We start from the raw sequence: 19,517 nt of genomic DNA, 5'->3' as shown, positions 1-19,517 counted from the left end.
TCCTAAATAGAACTGTGCTGTCTGCTTTTAAGGTGCTAGGTCTTTGCAAACTGTAAAGTGCGGTACACTGGCTTGTTGTCGCTATTCGGAGGTGTCTGGAGAGCTAAAGGAAGAGGCGGGCTGCATTCTGCCACTCGATTTAAGAGAGGTGAGCTAGAGCTTAGTGGATATTCTTGAATACAGAACGCAATGTGGTGTGCGGTGTCAAAGAAGAGTTAAAGAGGCAGAGGGTGGGCAGTGGGAAGGAGGAGAGGTGACCCAGGCATTCATATGCAAGGCACTGGGGGGGAATTGCTGGTTCTGACCCCTCCCTTGCAGCTCTGGCCCCACAGCCCAGTGCCCTGCTCCAAGCACAAAGGACAGACACACTCACAATCCAATTTGTTACACTCCCACCTTCCAGGGAGAGAGGGAGGTGAAATAAAAAAGAAATAAAATCCCATTATCTTTATCTGCCTTCCCATCAGGTGCAGCGGAAAATGCAAACTGGGGCGACAGCTGCTGTGAACTCTTTATATTTCACTTGGAAGATAGTGTATCTTTTTATTGCATACAGGAATTACTTATTTGAAAAAATATACCCTTTCAGTGCGACCTGAACAGCAAGACGGGGCGGGGGTTGGGGGTGGGGGTGGAGGGCGGAGTTCTGGGGGCTATTGATGGAGCAGTCTAGTTAAACTGGAGGAATCTCTAGAGGTCATGGCCTGCGGAGGTGCCTGCGTGGGAAGAGAATGGGTGTTCTCTCCACAGTCTTGCTGTGTGACCAGGGCCCAAGCACTGTGCCTCTCTGAGCTGCAGAGTCTCCTTCTGTGCTGTGGAACACAATGGCATCCATTATTTCCTCTGGGGACTGAAGGGAAGAGACAGTCCCTTGGCTCAGAAAGAGGAGTGTTCAGCCTTCTGCTACTGCACAAAGAAGTGAGGAACTCCTAGTCACGTTGGCCCCCCTGTGCCTTACGATACGTTGGTTGAAGAGTTTGGTGGTGGGTGGAAAGAGACATCGACTTGGCGCGGACAGCCTCACGTACAGCAGAGCGAGGAGCCCCCGGCACCCTGCTTTGAAAGCTCCCGAGGCCCACCTGTCCCGGCACAGTCCCCAACTCCTGCCCTGTGATATCTTTCCTTCCCTAGACTGCAACAGACTGAAATAATGTAAGGCAGGTTTGTGTCCTTCACTTTGGCTCCTGCAGTGGTCAGTATTTATGTGTCAGCTTGTATGGGCCACAGCACCCAGAGAGGTAGCCAAAAATGATTCTGGATAAGGGTTTTTCTGGATGAGATTACTGTTTAAATCAGTGGACTTCGAGTGAAGCCAATTACCCCCTATGATGTAGGTGGGCCTCATCTAATTAGGTGAAGACCTGCGTAGAAGAGAAGATTGACCTCCCCTGAGCAAGAGGAAGTTTGGCAGCAGATGCCTTTGGATTTGAACTGCAACATGGCTCCTCCCTGGGTCTCCAGCCTCCTGGCTTACCCTGCAGATTTTAGACTTGCCAGCCTCCACGCTAGAGACTGTTTGTGTTCCCCAATTCGTATGCTGAAATCCTAACCCCCACTGTGATGGCACTGAGAGGTGGGGGTGGGGCCTTTGGAGGCTGATTAGGTCATGAGGGTGGAGCCCTCATGAATGGGATTCATGTCCCTATAAAAAGGACCCCAGAGCTCTCTTGCCCTCCTTCCACCCTGTGTGGTCCCAGCACATAGAGGGTCATCTGTGAACCAAGAAGTGGGACCTCGCCAGACACTGAATCTGCCTGCACCTTGATCGTGGACTTCTCAGCCTCCAGAACTGTGAGAAATGAATTTCTGTTGTTTATCAGCCAGTCTCTGGTATTCTGCCATGGCAGCCCAGACAGACTCCTGGTCCATTATTCATTAAGTCTTCCATGACTGCCTGAGCTAATTCCTTCTGATAAATCTTTCTATGTATAAACAAATCCTACTGGTTCAGTTTTTCTGGAAAATCCTGATGACTACTGTTCCTCATCTTGGTTTTCCAGTGCCTGGAAAAGCTGGGGAAGGGGTGGAGGGGGAGGAATGGGAAAGCTTCAGTCCGAGGAGCAATGAATAGAAGTGTTGAGAATGAGGGGCCAGGCCAGGCCAGGCGCCACAGTGACGATGAAAGGCAGATGGAGGAGGCTGAGGTGGCTTTACTGGAGACAATTACAGAGGTGGCTTAAAATGTCTGTGCTGCCTTCTGGGCTGGCCTGGGACAGATGCCTTGCCTTGCCAGGGGCTGGGCATCAGGAGGGGGAGGCAGTCTTTGCCCAATGCCCTCAGCTATGGGAGGAAGAGGAAGAGGGGCATGAAGCCCAGGGTGGGTGCTTGGCTGTCTCGTCTCTGTGCAAGGAATGTGACCAGAGCCCTCTCCACGCCTGTGCGCTATGCTCCCCTTTGGTATAGATTAATTTTTGATAATTATCACACCTTAATATTTGTAAATTGCTTTTAGGCTTTCAAAGCCCTTTCACCTACACGATGGGGAAAAAGGCGCCTTGCCTCTCTCTCCCCTTGGGGGCCACATGGCTGAGTTGAATCAAATCTGGTGGAAGATGCATCTGGGTCTCTGAGGAGGCCCCGATTTCCTCGTTATGTGATCTGGCTTTGGCAGAAAGAGGACCAGAGCCATGGGGCAGCTCCAGACCCTGCACTTAGTAGAAAAGAAGGAAATTCCTCAAAAGTGCACCCACAGTGGGAAGCCTTCGTGAAAAGCTCAGTGTGATCCCCCTCGCAAGGGGATGGGGCCCTGGGGCTCCAACTGCCTCCTTTCTTTTATCCTCCCTGCTGGGTGGCCTTATTCCTCCAGGGTGGCCCCTGCATCCTCCCCAGTGGCTCTTGTGATGGGAAAGTAGGTCCTTTGCTCTCTTGGGACCCGACAAGCATGTGTCACTGGAGGCCCGTCCCGTCCTAGGAAGCAGGCCTTCCCCTGGCCTGAGCGGCCTCTGGCCTGAGAGGGTGGTGACTCTTGGGTGGGTCGTGGTGGCCACGCTGCCCTCAGGCTTCCTTTACTCATGGCGGTCAGCAGGATGTGGCCGTGGTTGCTGGGAGTGCTGCTGCTTCCATGCCGAATGTTCTCTGTCCTTTCATGAACCATCTGTTTTGCTGGGCACACACCCAGAAAATCTTCTAAAGTTAATAAGCAGCCCCTTCCGCTCTCAAGCTCTGGGTGTGTGGATTCCAGGTGGGGAGGGCTGGGCCTGAGTGGCATCCACCAGCCATGACATGGTCTGGCTCGTCCCCCCGTCCCCAAGCACCAGAAGCACGCAGCGCCATATGCACCCGCACACAGGAGCTCTTTCCGTGTTCTGGCACAACCTTTCCAAAGTCCCCTTCCAGCATGAAGACACAGGTTCTTCTAACAGCTCCTCCTCTTGGCCCCACGATGCCGAGGTTCTCCTCCCACCCATTTTGCAGATAAAGACTTTGAGAAGTCAGGGGTGGACCCTGCCATGGTTCCCGCAGATCAACAAAAGGCATGGTGAGAGCTAGCTGGGTACGCTGGTGAACTCAACTCTCCATGCAAGACCCATTACGGAGCAGCTCGCTGAATTGTTTGGGGGTGGGGCACACAGGGGTCTTCCTTTCTGGTAACCGTTTTCTCTCCCACTGGTTCCTAACAGACCCCTTTGCTTCAACAGTCTAGGACTTCCATGGCAGCAAAATCACCTGCATGCAGATACAAATGCCCACTCCGACCCTAGGGGTCAGTGCCTGGGACACACATGGACACAGTTGCCTGGAACCCCTCACCCCACAGACTCTCACAGATGCTTCCTCCTTGTCCCAGAAACCACATACACAGAGACACCTCCACAGTGACAGGGGAGCACGTGCTCGGCCAGTCTCTCTCCTCCGGCCGCAGAGCTCCAGGCACTGGGCCAAACACATCCCGCCAGGAGCCAACCAAGAGGAGATGGGGGAAGGGAAGCGGTAAGAATCGAGGTGAGTGAGCAAAACTTCCTGATCCTGAGTTGTTGGGCATCAGAATTTGGGAGGAGGTCGGGCGAGGCAGTGGGAGGGGATAACAATTCCCTTGGACTTCAGAAAATAGCATAGATGCCCATCTGTCTTGGATGGCTTAGCTGAAGCCAGCTTAGAGGCCAGATGGATGGATTAGGGGCCTCTGGAGGTCCTCCCACCTCTATGTTGCCACAAATCTCCAGACACAAACACACACACATCTAAATGCCATTTCCTCTATGCCCAGTATCAACAAACAGACCCATACCCTTTCCTTCCCAGTGCTAGCTTGATAATCAGAAATAGCAGCGGCCAACACTTACTTAGTATATACCATGGGCCAGGCAGTGCATTAAAAGACTTTTACAGGCATCATCTCATTTCATCATTACAATGAGGCACGCGCTCTTATTTATATCCATTTTATAGGCAAGGAAACTAAGGCACAGAAAGGTTAAGTAACTAGTCCAAAGTCACACAGCTAGGACTTGGTGGCAACAGGACTCAAATCCAGGCATGTTTGATGGTGATCCACAATGCCAAACTGCCTGTCTTCAGTCCTGGCCTCTTTGGAGCCTGGGGCTCCCCACCAGGATTTCCCCAGGACGGTATCTTATTAAATACTCTGGCGAGCTATAGCTGGATCTAAGAATAGCTGGCCCTTGTTTATATAGGCTAGGCGATCTATTCGCGGAACATTCAAATAAAATGTCATCCTGCTCCCCAGTAAGCTGTCATATCTTATTTTTCTCTATTCTTTCTCTCCATCCTCCATCACTGACCCAGATCCCTCATGCCTTCAACAGTCAGCAAAGAATTACAGGCACAGAACAGAGGCGAAGGGAAGGGCCTAGGGGCACACGGATGGTGGTGGCGAGACCTTCGACCACACAGTTTCGGACTAAATCCTCTTCACTGCAACTGTGACAGTTCCACTCCCACCCCTCAAAAGGCCCCACAGGCAGTCAGATCGCCAGCAGACTGTGTGGTCCTCTCTCTGCTTACTGCTCACAAAGTGGCCATGAAGGCACACCCCCTGGGCTCCTGGGGGCTGTACATGCCTGCTTCCTGTACCCTGACCTGGCTCCACTGGTAGGGAACAGGTGCTTCTGACCAGTCACAGGACATCCCCCTGGGTGGGCAGCCTACTCACCAAGGTCCATATCTGCAGCCTTGGGCCGATGGGAGCAGGGCACATTCTTGAAGATGGCGTCCAGAATCTTCTCCTTGACCTGAGTAATCGTGTCACAGTTGAGGATTTTCACTGGGATCTCAGGGCTGTTGGCGTTGTCTGGGTTGACACAACTCAGGACCTGGGGGAGTGGGGAGAGGAGGCGTGTCGGGGAGGGCAGCATGGAGAGCTCCGGGATTGCCAGCAGCATCCTGGGGTCCTATCCTGACCAGCTCCGCCTCTGCAGGTGCACGTGGAGAGGGGTGGAGCGACCCCAGCCCGACCAGGTTCCTGCCAAGCCCTCTGCCCTTCTGCCCAGACAAACAGCAGGAAGATGCCATGGAGTAGGAGCTGCACATTTAACTCCTCTTCACAACAGACTCCATTAAAATCTGGATTTATCACAGGGAATGATGTCCAAGCAGGCGGAGGCAGTGAGGGGTAACCTGTCTGAGAATGGACACTACTGCATGCCCACCCCCCACCCCCAGTTAGGCACCATCGCAGCAGCACACCCAGACCCTCACCCGCCTCTGAACTCCCTGCCCCTATCCCTGTGTGTCAGTCTGTCTGTCTCCTCACTCCATCTCATACACACACCCACACTAATAGGAATCTGGCTCCTTTCTCAGAAGATCTCATATGGTTCAATTTTTGTGAGGGTTCCAGGCTGAGGGAAGGTTGGAGAATCTGTAAGAAGCTTAATATGTTCTTTAAAAATAAAAAGTTGCCCTTTAAAAATTACAGGTTCAGGGCACCTGAGATCCCTTCCAGGCTCCGAGCTTGAAACCTGGTGTTAGGGGTAGAGGCCACCCTGGCTCAGGACCTCAATTTCTCTTTTCGGAACTAGTCGGATAAATTAAGACTAGTCCAACTAGTTAAGTCCTACTAGGATAAGTTAAGCTTTAAGAACCAAACTGTATTTTATGCTTTAAAAAGTTATGGGCCATTTCCAAAGGCTTTTTTCTCTTGCTCTTCTGAGCATGGGCCTCTCTACATGGATGAGATCGTGGGAGGCCGAATGGATCTAGGGGAGGGGGTCCTGTGGGTCACAGGTGCCGCCAAGTGGTCCTGCCATCCTGGGCTCCTGCAGCCTCTGTCTGACCCTGCTGCTGGAGCCCATCCTGCCTTTCTTTCTCGGACTTTCACTGTACCTCCCCAACCATTTCCCAACTGCACGTCTGGTTTGCAGATTCAGACAGCAGCCTTCCTCCCACCCCTGCCTCCTCCTGCCCCATGTGGTGGCAATCAGGACCGTGGCCCCTGGACGCCTGCCTTTCATTAGCAACCAGACTGCTGTGAGCGCAAACGGGAACATGCTTCTTGCATTAAGAAGAAAACCTCCTAAATCTGTAAAACCAAACTCTCACCCTCAAAATGTCCTAAACTGAAAACAATGGTGGAGGGGACTCTGGACCACGTGTCCCTTCTGAGTGCCCTAGCCTAGCCATTTCCTTTCTTCTAAGAGTCTCCTGCGACCCCTCCTGCCTGCCCCCCACCCCCAGGGGCCAAGCGCAGCCTGGTGCTCTGTGCTGTCCTGGGCTGCCCTGCTGTTCTGTGCTCAGGGCCAGTGGCGAGGTGGCCCAGCCTCTCCTAGGTAGCAACACAGCCTTTTCTGGGCTGAGAAACCAGGAGGCAGAGGCTGCCACCTGAGTTTGCTCTCCTGACATTTCTGCTTGCCCCTGGGGTTTGTGGTGGGATGCTTTAGGGCATCCAGAGAAGCAGCAGTGACCCCACCAAGGGACAGGGTTCCCTGACCACTGGCCAAGCCACAGCTCCACCCTGAGGTTCCCTTCTCCACCCCCACCCATGCCCCTCGGCTAGTTTCAGAGCAAAATGCCTGGGGTTTGTTCTGCTAGGTCAGTGCTTCTTAAACTTTAATGTGAATAGAATCACTAAGGGGGTTTGTTAAAATGCCGATTCTGACTCAGGAGGGCTAGGATGGGACCTGGGACTCTGCATTCGGGCAGGCTCCCAGCTATGCTGTTGGGCACTCCCAGCAGCAGGGCCCTAGGCCACATTGGTCCAAGTTCTAGCATCAAATCTAATTTGATGGAGGTGCATCTGACCATAAAGTGATGCTTGCTAAGCCTCTCAGTGCCTGTCTCACTCTTTGTGGTTTCCCTCCCGCCCAGCACAAGGTTACCATCAGTTGGCCCAAAATGCTCTGGGCTCTTCCAGCCAGTGCCAAATTCCAGGCCATCCTGTCTTTTATTTGACCCCTTCATCTCAGTCTCAAGTCAGCCCTGTCTGCTGCTAACACACTTTCTTCCTTGTCCCTCCACCAAGCACCAAGCTGCTCTCCCTTCTACAAGTGAGGGTTTCCTTTCACAGGCCTGAGGGTGGCTATTAAATCTCCCTGCAGCCATTTCTTCTCTGGGCAAAACACTTGTAATTTCTTTCCGCTTTCCTCGCGGTGCCTCTTCCCCCCGTGTTTCCACCTCAGTGGATGCGCTTGCCTGACCCACTCCAATTTCCTCACATTCTCTTGAAGTCGAGTCATCTGCAACCAGGCTGAGTGTGCTAACAATAGTTTGGCCTCCGGAATAAAGGATGCTGCAATTTGGGGACAGAGCGTTATTACAACTCATTGTGTTGGATTCAATATTGGGGAGCCTCTGATGAGAAGGGAGAGAAAGGGAGCGGAGAGGGAGAGATCAGGCAGAAGACATTTCAATGGTAGTTCTAGCTCATTAAGAAATCTATTCAGGTCTCTATTTTTGGAAGGGTTTTTTTTCCCCCTCTCCCATTTTAATCAGAGCCTCTAACTCGCTCCCCTGGAACAGGCCACGACTAGCAGGGAAGCAGGGGCCTCACTCACATGCTGCTGCTTCGAAGCTGCATCAACTGAGCCAATCCCGGCAAATCTGCTCAGATGCCTACTGGGATTCCCGGGGCCCTCCGAGGATGGAGTGGGACAGATACGTTACGGCTGCAGCATGCCCAGCCAGCGAGGCCGGCTTTGTGCAGAGTGGCAGGGATGTCTCTGCAGCTGGCTGTGACGGGGTCTGGGCTTCATCCCCGGTTCACGGCTCCTGCCCGGCTGGCCATGTGTCACCTCCCATAAGTGCACTCTAAATGCCATCTATTCTCTGTCCTCTTCACTGCCTTTGCTGTCTCTTCTTGGACTCCACCACGCCAACATTTATCTTTTATCTTATTTTCTTACTCCTTTCTTCTACCTCCTCTCCTCTTTCCTGGAAAAGGCCGGGTGGGAGATTACAACTCTCCAAAAAAAGCCTGACAGTGAGCCCCCTGGCCTGGAGAGACAGTGGGCACCAGCGCACAGTCATGGTGGGAAAGAAGAGGCAGAGCCCACATGAGCCAGCAGTAGGCAGTGCTCACCCTGGGCTCACGGCTTTGTGCACCTTATCCCACTCCATCTTCTGGACAACGTTGGGAGGTACATACTGTCATTATCCCTGTTTTACTAGGATCCCCATTTTTTCAGACAAAAACCCCTCAAACTTGGAGAGATAAAGAGACCTGCCCCAAATCACCCAGCTGGTCAGAAATAGGCCTCCAATCTAGGTCTGCCTGATTCCAAGCCCCATGCTCCTAAATGCTGAGCTTTGCTGCCTCCTAGGATGGCAGTTGCTAGCAGAAAAGGGAGTCTGACCTTGACTGAGGGGATCCCCCGTTCCCTGGATGAACACCTTAAAGCTCTGGGTCACCCAGACCTGCCATCCTACAGCTCCGGTCATGCACATGTGGGCTTTGTGCTCTGCCTGCTCCCTGCTTGGAGCTGTGTTGCAAAGAGTGGGTTCTCCACTGGGAGAACTGCTGAGAAGGAGTTCGTTCCCTGGGGTCAGTCAGCCAGCAGTTGGCAAGGGGGTACCACCCCACAATCCGGTGCACTGGCCTGGACGCACACTAGTCTCTTGCTGTTGCTCAGATGTATCTGAGCCACTGGTCCCCAAACCCAGATGCCCCAGTGTGGTGGTACGGAGGAAGTCTGGGTGACTGGGACAGGTGGAACACCAGGCTGGCTCATGCAGTGGGCACCTGGAGGGGAGGCTTGTCAGCCTTTCCACCGTCCTCTCGGTTGGGCAGGAGCTGTGCAGGACCAGAACCTGCCCACTGGAGCCACGGGGAGCCGCTGGGAGGCTGGCTTACCAGGGTTTTGTAGTCGATCTGCTGGCGAATGAGCTTGTCTTCACTCAGGGAGTAGCGGGCCTCTCCTGTGATGGCATCGATGGGCCCCTTCTCCATCTGCTGCTTGATGGCACAGAACAGGGAGAAGAGGGGCTCCCCAGCACACTCCTGGACACAGAGAGGAGCCACACTGGGTGAATTCTGGACCCCAGGTGTGCAGAGCCCAGCCTCCCGGAGCCTCTGCCCCTCCAAAAGGCTGCTTTCCACGCCTCTGTTTTAATTCTCTTCTCCTGCTCCTATCTGTGCTTTCTCACCGCCGCTGTTCTAGAGCTCTCTGTTCGTCTTCCCTGCCCCATCCCCCTCTCCGCCCCATCCCCATCCCCGCTCCACTCTGTTTTCTCTGCAGCCCCATCAAGAGACAGAGGTCAGTCCTCGGTGGCATGAACTCCTTAGAAAACAAGTTAGTAATTGGAAGTCGAGCAGCTGGTCCACCTCCCAGGCATGTCCTTGGCTTATCTGCTACCACACACAGCTTCTGTACCTGCCTGGGACCCTTATCGGCCTCAGTAAGTCTGGGGCTGGGAGAGCAGGAGGCAAAGACGGAAGGCAGGGAAATAAGGGGTGAATTGTCTTGAGCTTGAAATGGGAATCTAGGATCTTCTCAGAGGCCCAGCTCCCCAACCTGGGAGAAGGCTGTCTACCGGGATCGAGTCTCTCAAGCTAGGTCTGGCTGTGGGGCTCTACCTCCTGAGATGGTCCGGAACCCGTGCCCTCACTGACGAGGGAAACTCCATCTCTCGGTGGGGTTCTAGGAGCCAGGCCCAGGGCTCTGTGGACTTGGGGGCCGTGGAGGGAAATGGGGAGGATGCAGGTTCATGCCCAGGCTGGCAGGGAGACCGAGCTGGGGCCAGAGGTTACCCCCCACCCCCATCCACTCATACCTTGAGGAACTTGTAGAGCAGGAAAGTGAACCAGTTGGTCAGCATCTTCTCAGCCACTGACTCAGTCCTGGCACCCGTCATCAGGAAACCAGCAGAGCAAGACAAAGACAGAAGCAGCCGGTCAGACCTCAAGGGCAGGGGGAGTCTGCGGGGATCTTGCTGCTTAAGGTTTCCAGGCCAGATTTTGAGTCCCTAAGGAATACGTGAGGTCCATGGACCCTAGACACTCCATGATGATATGACAAGTTTTGCCTGCCAAGCTGGGTGACGGCTCCCGGGTGAGGTTCTGTGCGAATGTGTTAGAGCAGCGCTGTCCGACTGTCCAGGGTACTTTCTGTGATGATGAAGACATCCAATAGCACTTTCTATGCTGTTCAACAGGGTAGCCACCAGCTGAGCACTTGAAATACAGCTTGCGTGTCTGAGGAGCTGAATTTTTAATTTTATTTACTTTAACTTAGATTTAAATAGTCACATATGACTCATAGCTATCATAGTGGATAAGCATAGCCTTAGACACCTGTATAGGATGGGTGTGTTCCTTGGGGTAAGAGAAGAAAAGAAAACCCCTGGGAGATCCTAATTTGGCAGTAGACAGAAAGATGGCAGAAGTGGGTCATGGTAAAAGGCCAGATAGACTAGACTGAGCCCATCCCCTAAGCTAAAGACTCCCAGAGCTGGCAGCAGCATGGAGCTGGATACCTAGCTCATTCCAGCAGATGCCCAAATTGTCCTATTTAAAAGACTTCCAGGTACTTTGGAACTTCTCATGGGAACCATTCTGGTGTTTTATTTGCAATGACAGGAAGTTCATTCTTGAGTCTAATTTGCATCTTTCATGCTGCTACCCAAACCCATTTATTCCTTTACTTTGGAAGTAAAGACACTGTAGCAGTGTCACCAGCCAAAGGACACTTGTGGTCACATTCCAGTTAGAGAAAAACTTCATTTGAACTTGCAGTTAGAGTGTGGCCAGCTTTAGAGAGAAAGCAGCCCATCCAGGTATGTTTGGATAGAGTTGAAAGTGGCAGTTGCCAGAAGATACTAATAACTAAAGCCCCAGGGCAGCTGGACCGCTGCCAGCACAAAATGAAGCTGAGAAGAGAAAAGAAGGAAAACTACTGAAAGGAGGGGGGCAGCCAAGGGCAAGAAGAAGAAAAGGAGACAGAGGAGAGCATCAGAGAGAGAGGGCATCTGGGAGCTAGCAAACGGAAGACAAGAGGAGGAGACACAGATACAAAGCGAGAGCATGCCGGGAAATTGTCGGTGGGAGCTCTGGCAGCCGGTGGCAACCCTAGAATTATGCTGGTGGGTGGCTGTGTGGTGAAAGTAAAACAAAAATCAAAATGACCTACCTTGCTGTTTCCAAAGCTGTATGATTGCTCTTAAATGTAGCAACCTTTTGCAGCTGTGCAGGCAAATGCCCACCGCACCAGGAAAAAGCCTGAAGTAAACACTTCTGAAAGCTAAACCTATCCTCTGGACCAAGCGGGAGGCCCTGCCTCAGACCCAGAGACCAAGGACGGAAGGCAGGGAACCGGCAAAGGCAGACGGTAAATGGATGGTCCAGGCAGAGAGCAGGACATAATGGCCTGATGTGGGCATTTTCCGCCTTCATCTACATGAAGGCTAAAAACATTGAACAACAGCCTGGAGGAGAAATAGCCTTCAAGTACATGGACAGTTTGAATGGCAGCATAGATAGAGGCAGCACAGATATTTCTTATAAGGCTGAAGCCATGGGATATGGCTATGTCTTCACATGTGACCATGTATGTTTCAACTGTGTCAAGGATGAAGCATCCAACAGTATTGAGAGGTGGACTCTGGACCTGGGCAAAGCCCACGGCAGGTGCCAGGAAATGCTTGCTATGTTGCATCAAGTTGCCTCTAAAGAGATTTAATTCAAACACAGACTGGACTAGTGCTTCTTAAACTTTAATACACATTCAGAGCCCTTAGATTTCTTTCTAAAATGCCAATTCTGATCCAGTGGGTGTGGGGTGGGACCTGAGAGTCTGCATTTCCAACAGGCTCCCAGGTGGTGCTTCTGCTGCTGGTCCCAGAAAGCAGTGAGAGCCTAAAGGGGCTAAAGTTTCCCATCTTGAGATGGTGGGGTGGGTTCCCAAAGAGGCCCTAGTGTATCTCTCCTAATTCAAGTTGACTTAGATAAGGCCAGGGATGGGGAAAAGACCTCTGAAGAGTCCATAAGAGAAAAACTCTGGTAGAGAGGGTCAAATCAGGGGAGTACAAGGGCAGAGGGAGGAGAAGGGAAGCAGACATGTGGCAGAAGAACCATGGGGTGAGCAGAGGGGTCGGGGCTGAGTTACAGGCACCAACATGATGGACAGGGTCTTCTAAGAGTGCACAGGATGCACTCTGGTCTCTGGCCAGGTCAGTGCCTAACCTGGGGAGTCTTGGCTGCTGCTCCTGGGAGCTCCTTCTGGAAGCTCCGCCCTGGTCCTGAGAGCAGGAGGGCCCGGCCGGTGTGCTGGGCCTGCTCGGGGCCCTGTGGCCTGCACCGCCCCACACCGCCCCGGGGCCACGCCCCTACCTCCTGAGCAGCAGCTTGGGGTGGTTCTTGCTCTCCAGGTTCTTGTCGATGAGGTCGGCCAGCAGCTGCTTCAGCACGTCGGTGGCGTACTCCAGCTTGCTCTGCAGCACCGTCATGATGAGCGAGGCCACGTTGCCGCGGTCGCGCATGGAGAAGCTGCGCTGCGACTCCAGCGTGCGGATGAAGGACAGCAGGAACACCTTGTTGTTGATGAGCTGCGCGAAGAGCTTCAAGCCTTTCTCCACGCGCTCCTGCCGGTAGCCGGGAACCTACGGCGGAGACCCGGGTGGGGGAGTCTTGAGGCGGGCTGGGCCCCAGGGATCGCCCCCCAGGGGGTGGGGCTGTGCACGCTGTTGACCCTCCCACTCCCCCATGAGTGGCCGCCTGGCTCATGCCATCAAGTCCCCACCTAGGGCCAGGCACCACACTCGGTGCCTACCTAACCTCCATCACAGCCCACAAGGCGAGTCACTGTCTCTAGAGATGGAGAGAATGTCACCGTTAGCATGGAATTAGGGAGGGGGCCCCACGCCATGGCAGCCCAACGCCACAGCCCCAGGTGGGGACTCCAGGAGGCTGCGGCTGCTGTGGGTAACACCCTGGCTAGCGCGTCACCAAACCTGGGCCTCTGGCTAACCTAATGCTGACCCCTAATGTCTCTGGCCCTGGGAGTCCTGTGGACAGATAGTGGCCCCAGAGTCAGGGATACTGGGTTTGTTCCACATGGGCTCTGACACTACCATGCCATGCAAGCTTGGGCAAGTCCCTCTACACCTCTGCGGGCCCAAGTTCATTCCCCTGAAAAAAAGAGGGAGCTTAAGCCCAAAAGTCTCTCGGGCGCTCCCTAACTCTAGCATCTGGTGTCTCCTTAGAGATTCCTTGTGAGACCCTGCTCCATGCAGGGAAGGGGAGGTAGAAGCTTTTATCTTTCTGCCTGCATCTTCTGTTCATTGGGAGAGTCGTGCAAGGATGTAAGGGTGTACCATCCACTCAGCAAACATGAGCCAGCACCTGAGCTCGGCACGCGCCTCTGAGGCGCATGAGAACGAGCACGGCTGCACCAGGCATTGCGGCCCAAACCAGAACTGGCCAGGTGTCCGGCAACAATAGGGGAGCTCCGCGCACTGTGCTATATTCACTCAATGAAATGCTTCCCAGCAGTGAGGATGAGGGACCTATTGCCACTCACAGTAACAGGGATGAATCTTGCAAACATATTGAAAGAGAAAAGTCAGGAGTGAAAGAGAGCACACTGTACAGTACCAATTAAACCAAGATTTAAAAAAACAATTAAAATTCATCAATGATGAAAAAAAGAGTTTTCTGAGCGGGTGGCTGTGACTGGGAGGGGGCACAGGGGGACTTCTGGAGGCTGGCAGTGTTCTGCTTCGATCTGTGTGCTGGCTTGATGGCTGTGTTCACTCGGGGAAAATGCACTGAGCTGTGTTCTGATCATTTGTGCATTGCTCTGTCTGTATACTTACATTAAAACAAAGTTCACTTCAAAAATGAAGCACAGCCTCTGCCCTGGAGGGAGGGCTCTCTGAGAACATGGAGCAGGGTATCTGGTGTGGACAGAGCACTGGAGGAGGCAGGGGCATCTGAAGGAGGTGACACTGAAACCTTATCTTGAGGGATGTGTCCCCCTGGGGGGAGGGGCAGATGCACTGGGTGCTTGGGAAGGAAGGTGACACGTGGAGCATAAAGAGAGCAATTTCAGAGTCCGTCCAGCTTGTGTTAACTCCATCACAGTTGCTTATGGTTGCAGGACCCTCAGTAGACTCGGTTTCTTCATCAGCGACATGAAGGTACCACTAATATGTATATAGATCTTACTCTGTGCCAAGGACGGTTCTGCATGGTTTAGAAATATTGGCCCATTTAATCCACACAGCAGCCTGTGAGGTGGGTGCCATTATTACCCCAGGGCCCCACGAGGATAAGGAACTTTCCCAAGAGCCCCAGACAGAGACGTGTCAGAGCCGGGCCATGAGCCTGGGCAGCCGGCACTGCGTCCTGCCCCTACTCCCCGGGGCTCCTGAGAGCCCTGAAGGAGATGTGTGAAAAGCCTCGGCAGGATCACAGTCCAGCCACCAAATGGCAGTGATTTCATCCTGTTTCACTCTAGGGATTTTAAGCTGGGGAAGACGGATGCAGCCAGAGAAACCCTGTTTGCCAAGGTCCATGGATGCAGAACCAGAAAGTTCATGTCACTCATTTACGGCGCCACCCTGTGTTCCAGGCTCAGGGCAAGGTGCTGGCTAGGGCAGGGTCCAATCTGACCCAGGCCCTGCCCTTGGATGGTCAGCCAGGAGCCCACGCCTGAACTCTGCAGAGAAGCACTCCCATTGAGCTCCCACTGCCTGGCATTGGAAGCTCCCACAGATCAGGAAGCTGGGAGGAAAACATGCCTGCTTCCAAATTGGGTCCATGTGCATCTCCCTTGCAGTGCTCATGCCCGGAGGGCCGGGACCTCGAAAGGTGGGAATTCTCCAGGGCCAGGGTGGTGCTGGCCAGGTGCCCCTGCGGCTCATTCTGGCTTTTGGCGTAGCCCTTCCTGGTGACCCCCTCATTCCCCAAGGTCTCCAGGCTTGGCTTCTCTCATGCCTGGCTCCTCTATTTCCCCGCTCCACGGTGACTCTTAAGGCAAAGGCAAGAGAAATGCGGCCACCTCACCGTGCAATCGGGCGGGGACTCTATCTGCCCAGCTATCTGTCTCCTACTGCCCTCCCTCCTGAAGCTGCGACAGCCCCTCCCACGCACACACACACATTACTTCCTCTGGCCTTCAGACCCCTCAGAACAGCATCTCTGTAATTTGTCCTGATAATAAGAGATAATGCCACTTTTTGAGCATCTGCCACATCGAAGCACAGTGCTGGTGCACTGCATTCATTATTCCAGCTAAGCCATCTCATGACCTTGCCAGGATGAGTTGTGACCCCCTTTCAATGGCCTCTCAGGGAAGCGACCAAGGTTTGCCAAGGCCAGCCACCTGGTGGAGGGCGGGGTTGGATTGCCCAACCACAGCTTGCTTGGCTCCCGAGCCCCCATCCATCCTCCACATCCTTGACCGTGTCCGTCCTCCCCCTGGTCCTGGGAGGCAGCTGGAAACCAGCTCTGAGTCCTCCCTGCAGCTTCCTGTGCAGGGCCTCCTGGAGCTCAGGGTGGCCATCGAGGCCAGGGGAGCCATGGGCAGGCTTGGGACTGTGGCATCTGGAGAGGAAGGGGAGGACATGTTCTGGACTCCCTGCTCTGGCTGCACACACCTTCCGGACAGCAAGGCTGGGGGCACTGGGGAAGGAAGCCTTAGCAAAGCCACCTTCAGGGAAAGAGCATCCTGGTCAGCAGCGTGGGCTTTGGAATCAGAGACCAACAGACTCGTACGTGGAGGAAAGCTCTCTCACCTCCAGGCTCTATTGCCTCATCTGCAAAATGAGAATATGAGTGCCTGTGTCATAATGTTTTATGAACATTAAATAAGATAATGTATGTGAAGTGCTTGGCACACGCAGAGTGCACTTAAACAGCGGCGGTTTTATTGCCTGCCTCTCCTCCGTTGGCTGCTTTCACTGATCCCTTTTGCCCCAGAGTTTCCAAGATACCTAACGTATTGGCACAGTGTCCCGGTGCAGAAGGTAGGCATTTTCTCCCCATTTTACGAAGGGGAGATGGAAGTAAGGTATCTTGGTAAAGAGTATCCTGAACAATTCCCCTTTGTAACTTGCTACCCCCTCCCCCTAAGCAAATGGCACTCTGAAACAAGACTTTCTTTATTCACCAGATGGTGCAATAATTTAGTTGAAGTCTGTGAGTATAAAACTGGATAGTAAATTTTAATTGTAACCCAATAGGTTAGAGTTTACGAAGCAATGATAGATTGAAAATGAGGTGTATGGGTATTGTTCGCTCTCGGTTTTTAAAGGACTGAGGTGTGCCAGTGCCTAGGCAGCCCCTTTCCCAAATGCTCAGACTACGCCCAGATGGTCACACAAAAAAGGACCTGGTGGCCATCTCTCTGGGACAGCCTAAAACTAGAGGGCACCATCTTCCTCACACGCACCTCCCATTCATGCCCATCCCGGCGCCTGAAAAGGTGGAAACACTGCTTTAGATTACTCAGTGGCTTCCCTGGGGATGTTTCCGTACCAGGAAAACCAACAGAGAGAAACTATTCCAGTGGCGGGGAGAAGTTGAGGACAAATAAGAAAAGAACTGATCTACACAAGGTCTCTGGGTCTTGCATAGGGAGCTAGATCTCACATAGCCCCAAGCTAACTGAAACGGTAAAAGTTGATTTCTGTCCACCAGCAATTAAGTAATGAGCTAATCGAAATGAAAAAGTCCTATGTCCTGGGCATATGCCCAAAAGATGGAAGCAGGAGCTCAGACAGGTATCTGTACACCCATGTTCACAGCAGCATTATTCACAATAGCCAAAAGGTGGAAGCAACCCATGTGTCCAATGAGAGATGAATGGATAAACAAAATGTGGTCTATATATACAACAGGCTATTATTCAGCCTTCAAAGGAAAGGAATTCTGTCACATGCTGCAATGTGGGCGAACCTTGAAAACACTTTGCTAAGTGAAATAAACCAGTCACAAAAGGACAAATACTATATGATTCCACTTATACGAGGTACCCAGAGTAGCCAAGTTCATGGAGACAGAAAGTAGGATGGTGGTTGCCAGGGGCTGGGGGAGGGGGAAATGGGGAGTTGTTTATTGTTCAATAGGTACAGAGTTCCAGCTGGGGAAGATGAAAAAGTTCTGGAGATGCACTGTAGTGACGGTTGCACAATAATGTGAATGAACTTAATGCCACTGAAATGTACACTTAAAAATGGGTCAAATGGTCAATTTTATGTTATGTATATTTTACCAGAATTAAAACAGAAATCTCTGAGACTGGCTTGATTCAGAGCCCATGCCTGACGACTAGCTACCTCGTGGCCTCCAACTCAGGGCAACCAGAGAAGCTGGCTCTTAACTCCTTCCTGAGCAGGAGGCGGGGGGACAGAAATTCTTCCCCTGTGATAAAGGCAAGGAAAAGAGCGAAGACTCAGGTCTGAGGGGAGATCTTAAGGTGCCAGATGAGGAATAAAGCCAGGGTAGGACATGATGTGATTGGTAATGGGGGCCATAGGAATGGTCTCAGGCATTGGTGGGGTGTCCACCTAGAGAGCATCAGGGAGTCCGACAGTCTGGTCGGGTGACGGTCAGAACCCAACAGTCCTGACTCTCAGAGACCTTCTTCCACAGCTGTCTGAGGGCTGAGTTCATCCGACAGCCCCTGCAGACGGGTGGGGGAGGGGAGGCACTGAGTCCTGGTGGTCCAGCTGGTGGGGTGGGCGGTGTCACCGTGATGTGAAGAGACCGCGCATCTCGGAGACTGCACTGAACCAGGCTTTTTGAAACTTTCTGGGCAGGGGACACATTTGCTGCAGCTCATTCTGTAGCCCCCAAAGCCTCTGTTTAGTGGTGCCTGAGATGCTGGAGAACAAGGCGGGTGGGGCCAGGGCAGCACCCAGTGAAGCAGGGAGCTGGCTCCACGCGGGGCTCTGAGGTCGGGAGCGGGGGTGCCCAGGGGTTCCATCCATTCAGCCTGGCTTGCTGGGCAGGGCTCCTGGGCTGTGCACCTTGCTGAGGAATAAGCCTAGGAGTTGGGTAGCAGCTCCTCTCAGAAAACTAACCCTAGTGGAAAGGCCCGGGGAAGTGCAGCTGGGTGGGGATGCTGCCAGCTTTCAGCAAGGGGCCTGGTACCGTCCAGAAAGGCCATGAGAGAGAATCATCAGGATTCTGGTCTTGGGTGAACGGGGCTGCTACAGGCAGTGGGACAGGTCGCGCACTGCATGACTCCAGGAAGTGTCACATATGAACAGTGCCACCTGGGGCAGTGCACAACCTGCACTACCACCCACAAGACCCTGTGGGAGGATCAGCCCTGTAGCTCTCCTCCACTGCCCTGAGCAGTTCTTCGGAGCGTGCTGCCCTGGGGTGTGTGCGAAACAGGTGCCAAGCCAGGCCCGAGACTCTGAGGATCCACAGAGACACAAGGGCATGTGGGAAAGCCGTAGAATGAATGGGACTGAATGAGAAATAAGACCATATGGCAGGATGTGGCATGATTTATAATACGGGCCATAGGAATGTTCAGGAAAGCCATGTGGAATGTGTGCGTCCATCAAGAGAAACAACTTATGTGGGAGAAGCCTGTCCCCCAGCCTGCTCCGAAGTATTCAGGCCACCCTACAGGGATGCCAGCTTGGAAGTGGGCTCAGAACATCTGATTTAAAAGTTAAATGCTTAGAGGAAATCTACTTGGAATTTTAAACTAGTGGAAAAGAAAGAAAAACTTTATATACTCATCCTAGTTGAATTCTTACTTTGATTATTCTCCATCCTGCCCATGGAGGGGTGTGGGGACATTCAAACACAACTTCCCTTCCTAGGGCTGCCATTTCCACCCCATTTCATGCAGACACACAGACATTCATTTATTCAAATCATTCAACACTTCCTGCATGCCTACTACATGCCAAGCACTCTGCTGGAAGCCAGAATTACAAAGATAAATTAGGCATGGGCAGAATCTACACATGCAAGCGCGCGCACACACATACACACGATTCATCCCATAATCAAGTTGGAGAAATGCGCGTGGGCCCCGAGTGCCCTGGGGACCTGCTGCGTCCCCTGCACAAGTACACAGCCTCTCCCTATGTCCCCTTGGAGAACCGTGCAGGCTTTCCCACGGGGCTCAGCACCTGCATAACCAGAAGACGCTGGAACG

At 52.9% G+C, this 19,517-nt stretch overlaps 1 protein-coding gene across 4 annotated transcripts in view; it reads right to left on the bottom strand.

The window, feature by feature from the left end:
• Positions 1-19,517, bottom strand: part of PLXNA4 (plexin A4) — a 565,291-nt gene that overhangs the window by 29,399 nt on the left and 516,375 nt on the right. For all 4 annotated transcript variants that reach the window (XM_031455378.2, XM_064487352.1, XM_064487353.1 and 1 more), the window contains 4 exons: positions 12,722-12,990; positions 10,168-10,234; positions 9,248-9,394; positions 5,114-5,273 (listed from right to left, as the gene is read on the bottom strand). In XM_031455378.2, the coding sequence (XP_031311238.2) occupies positions 5,114-5,273; positions 9,248-9,394; positions 10,168-10,234; positions 12,722-12,990 (643 nt within the window). The remainder of the gene's footprint in view (positions 1-5,113; positions 5,274-9,247; positions 9,395-10,167; positions 10,235-12,721; positions 12,991-19,517) is intronic.

The sequence above is a fragment of the Camelus dromedarius genome, chromosome 7 (genome assembly GCF_036321535.1).
Source record: "Camelus dromedarius isolate mCamDro1 chromosome 7, mCamDro1.pat, whole genome shotgun sequence".
Classification (NCBI taxonomy): Eukaryota; Metazoa; Chordata; class Mammalia; order Artiodactyla; family Camelidae; genus Camelus; species Camelus dromedarius.
The sequence above is the reverse complement of the archived record's forward strand: the minus strand, read 5'-3'. Positions and strand labels throughout refer to the sequence as shown.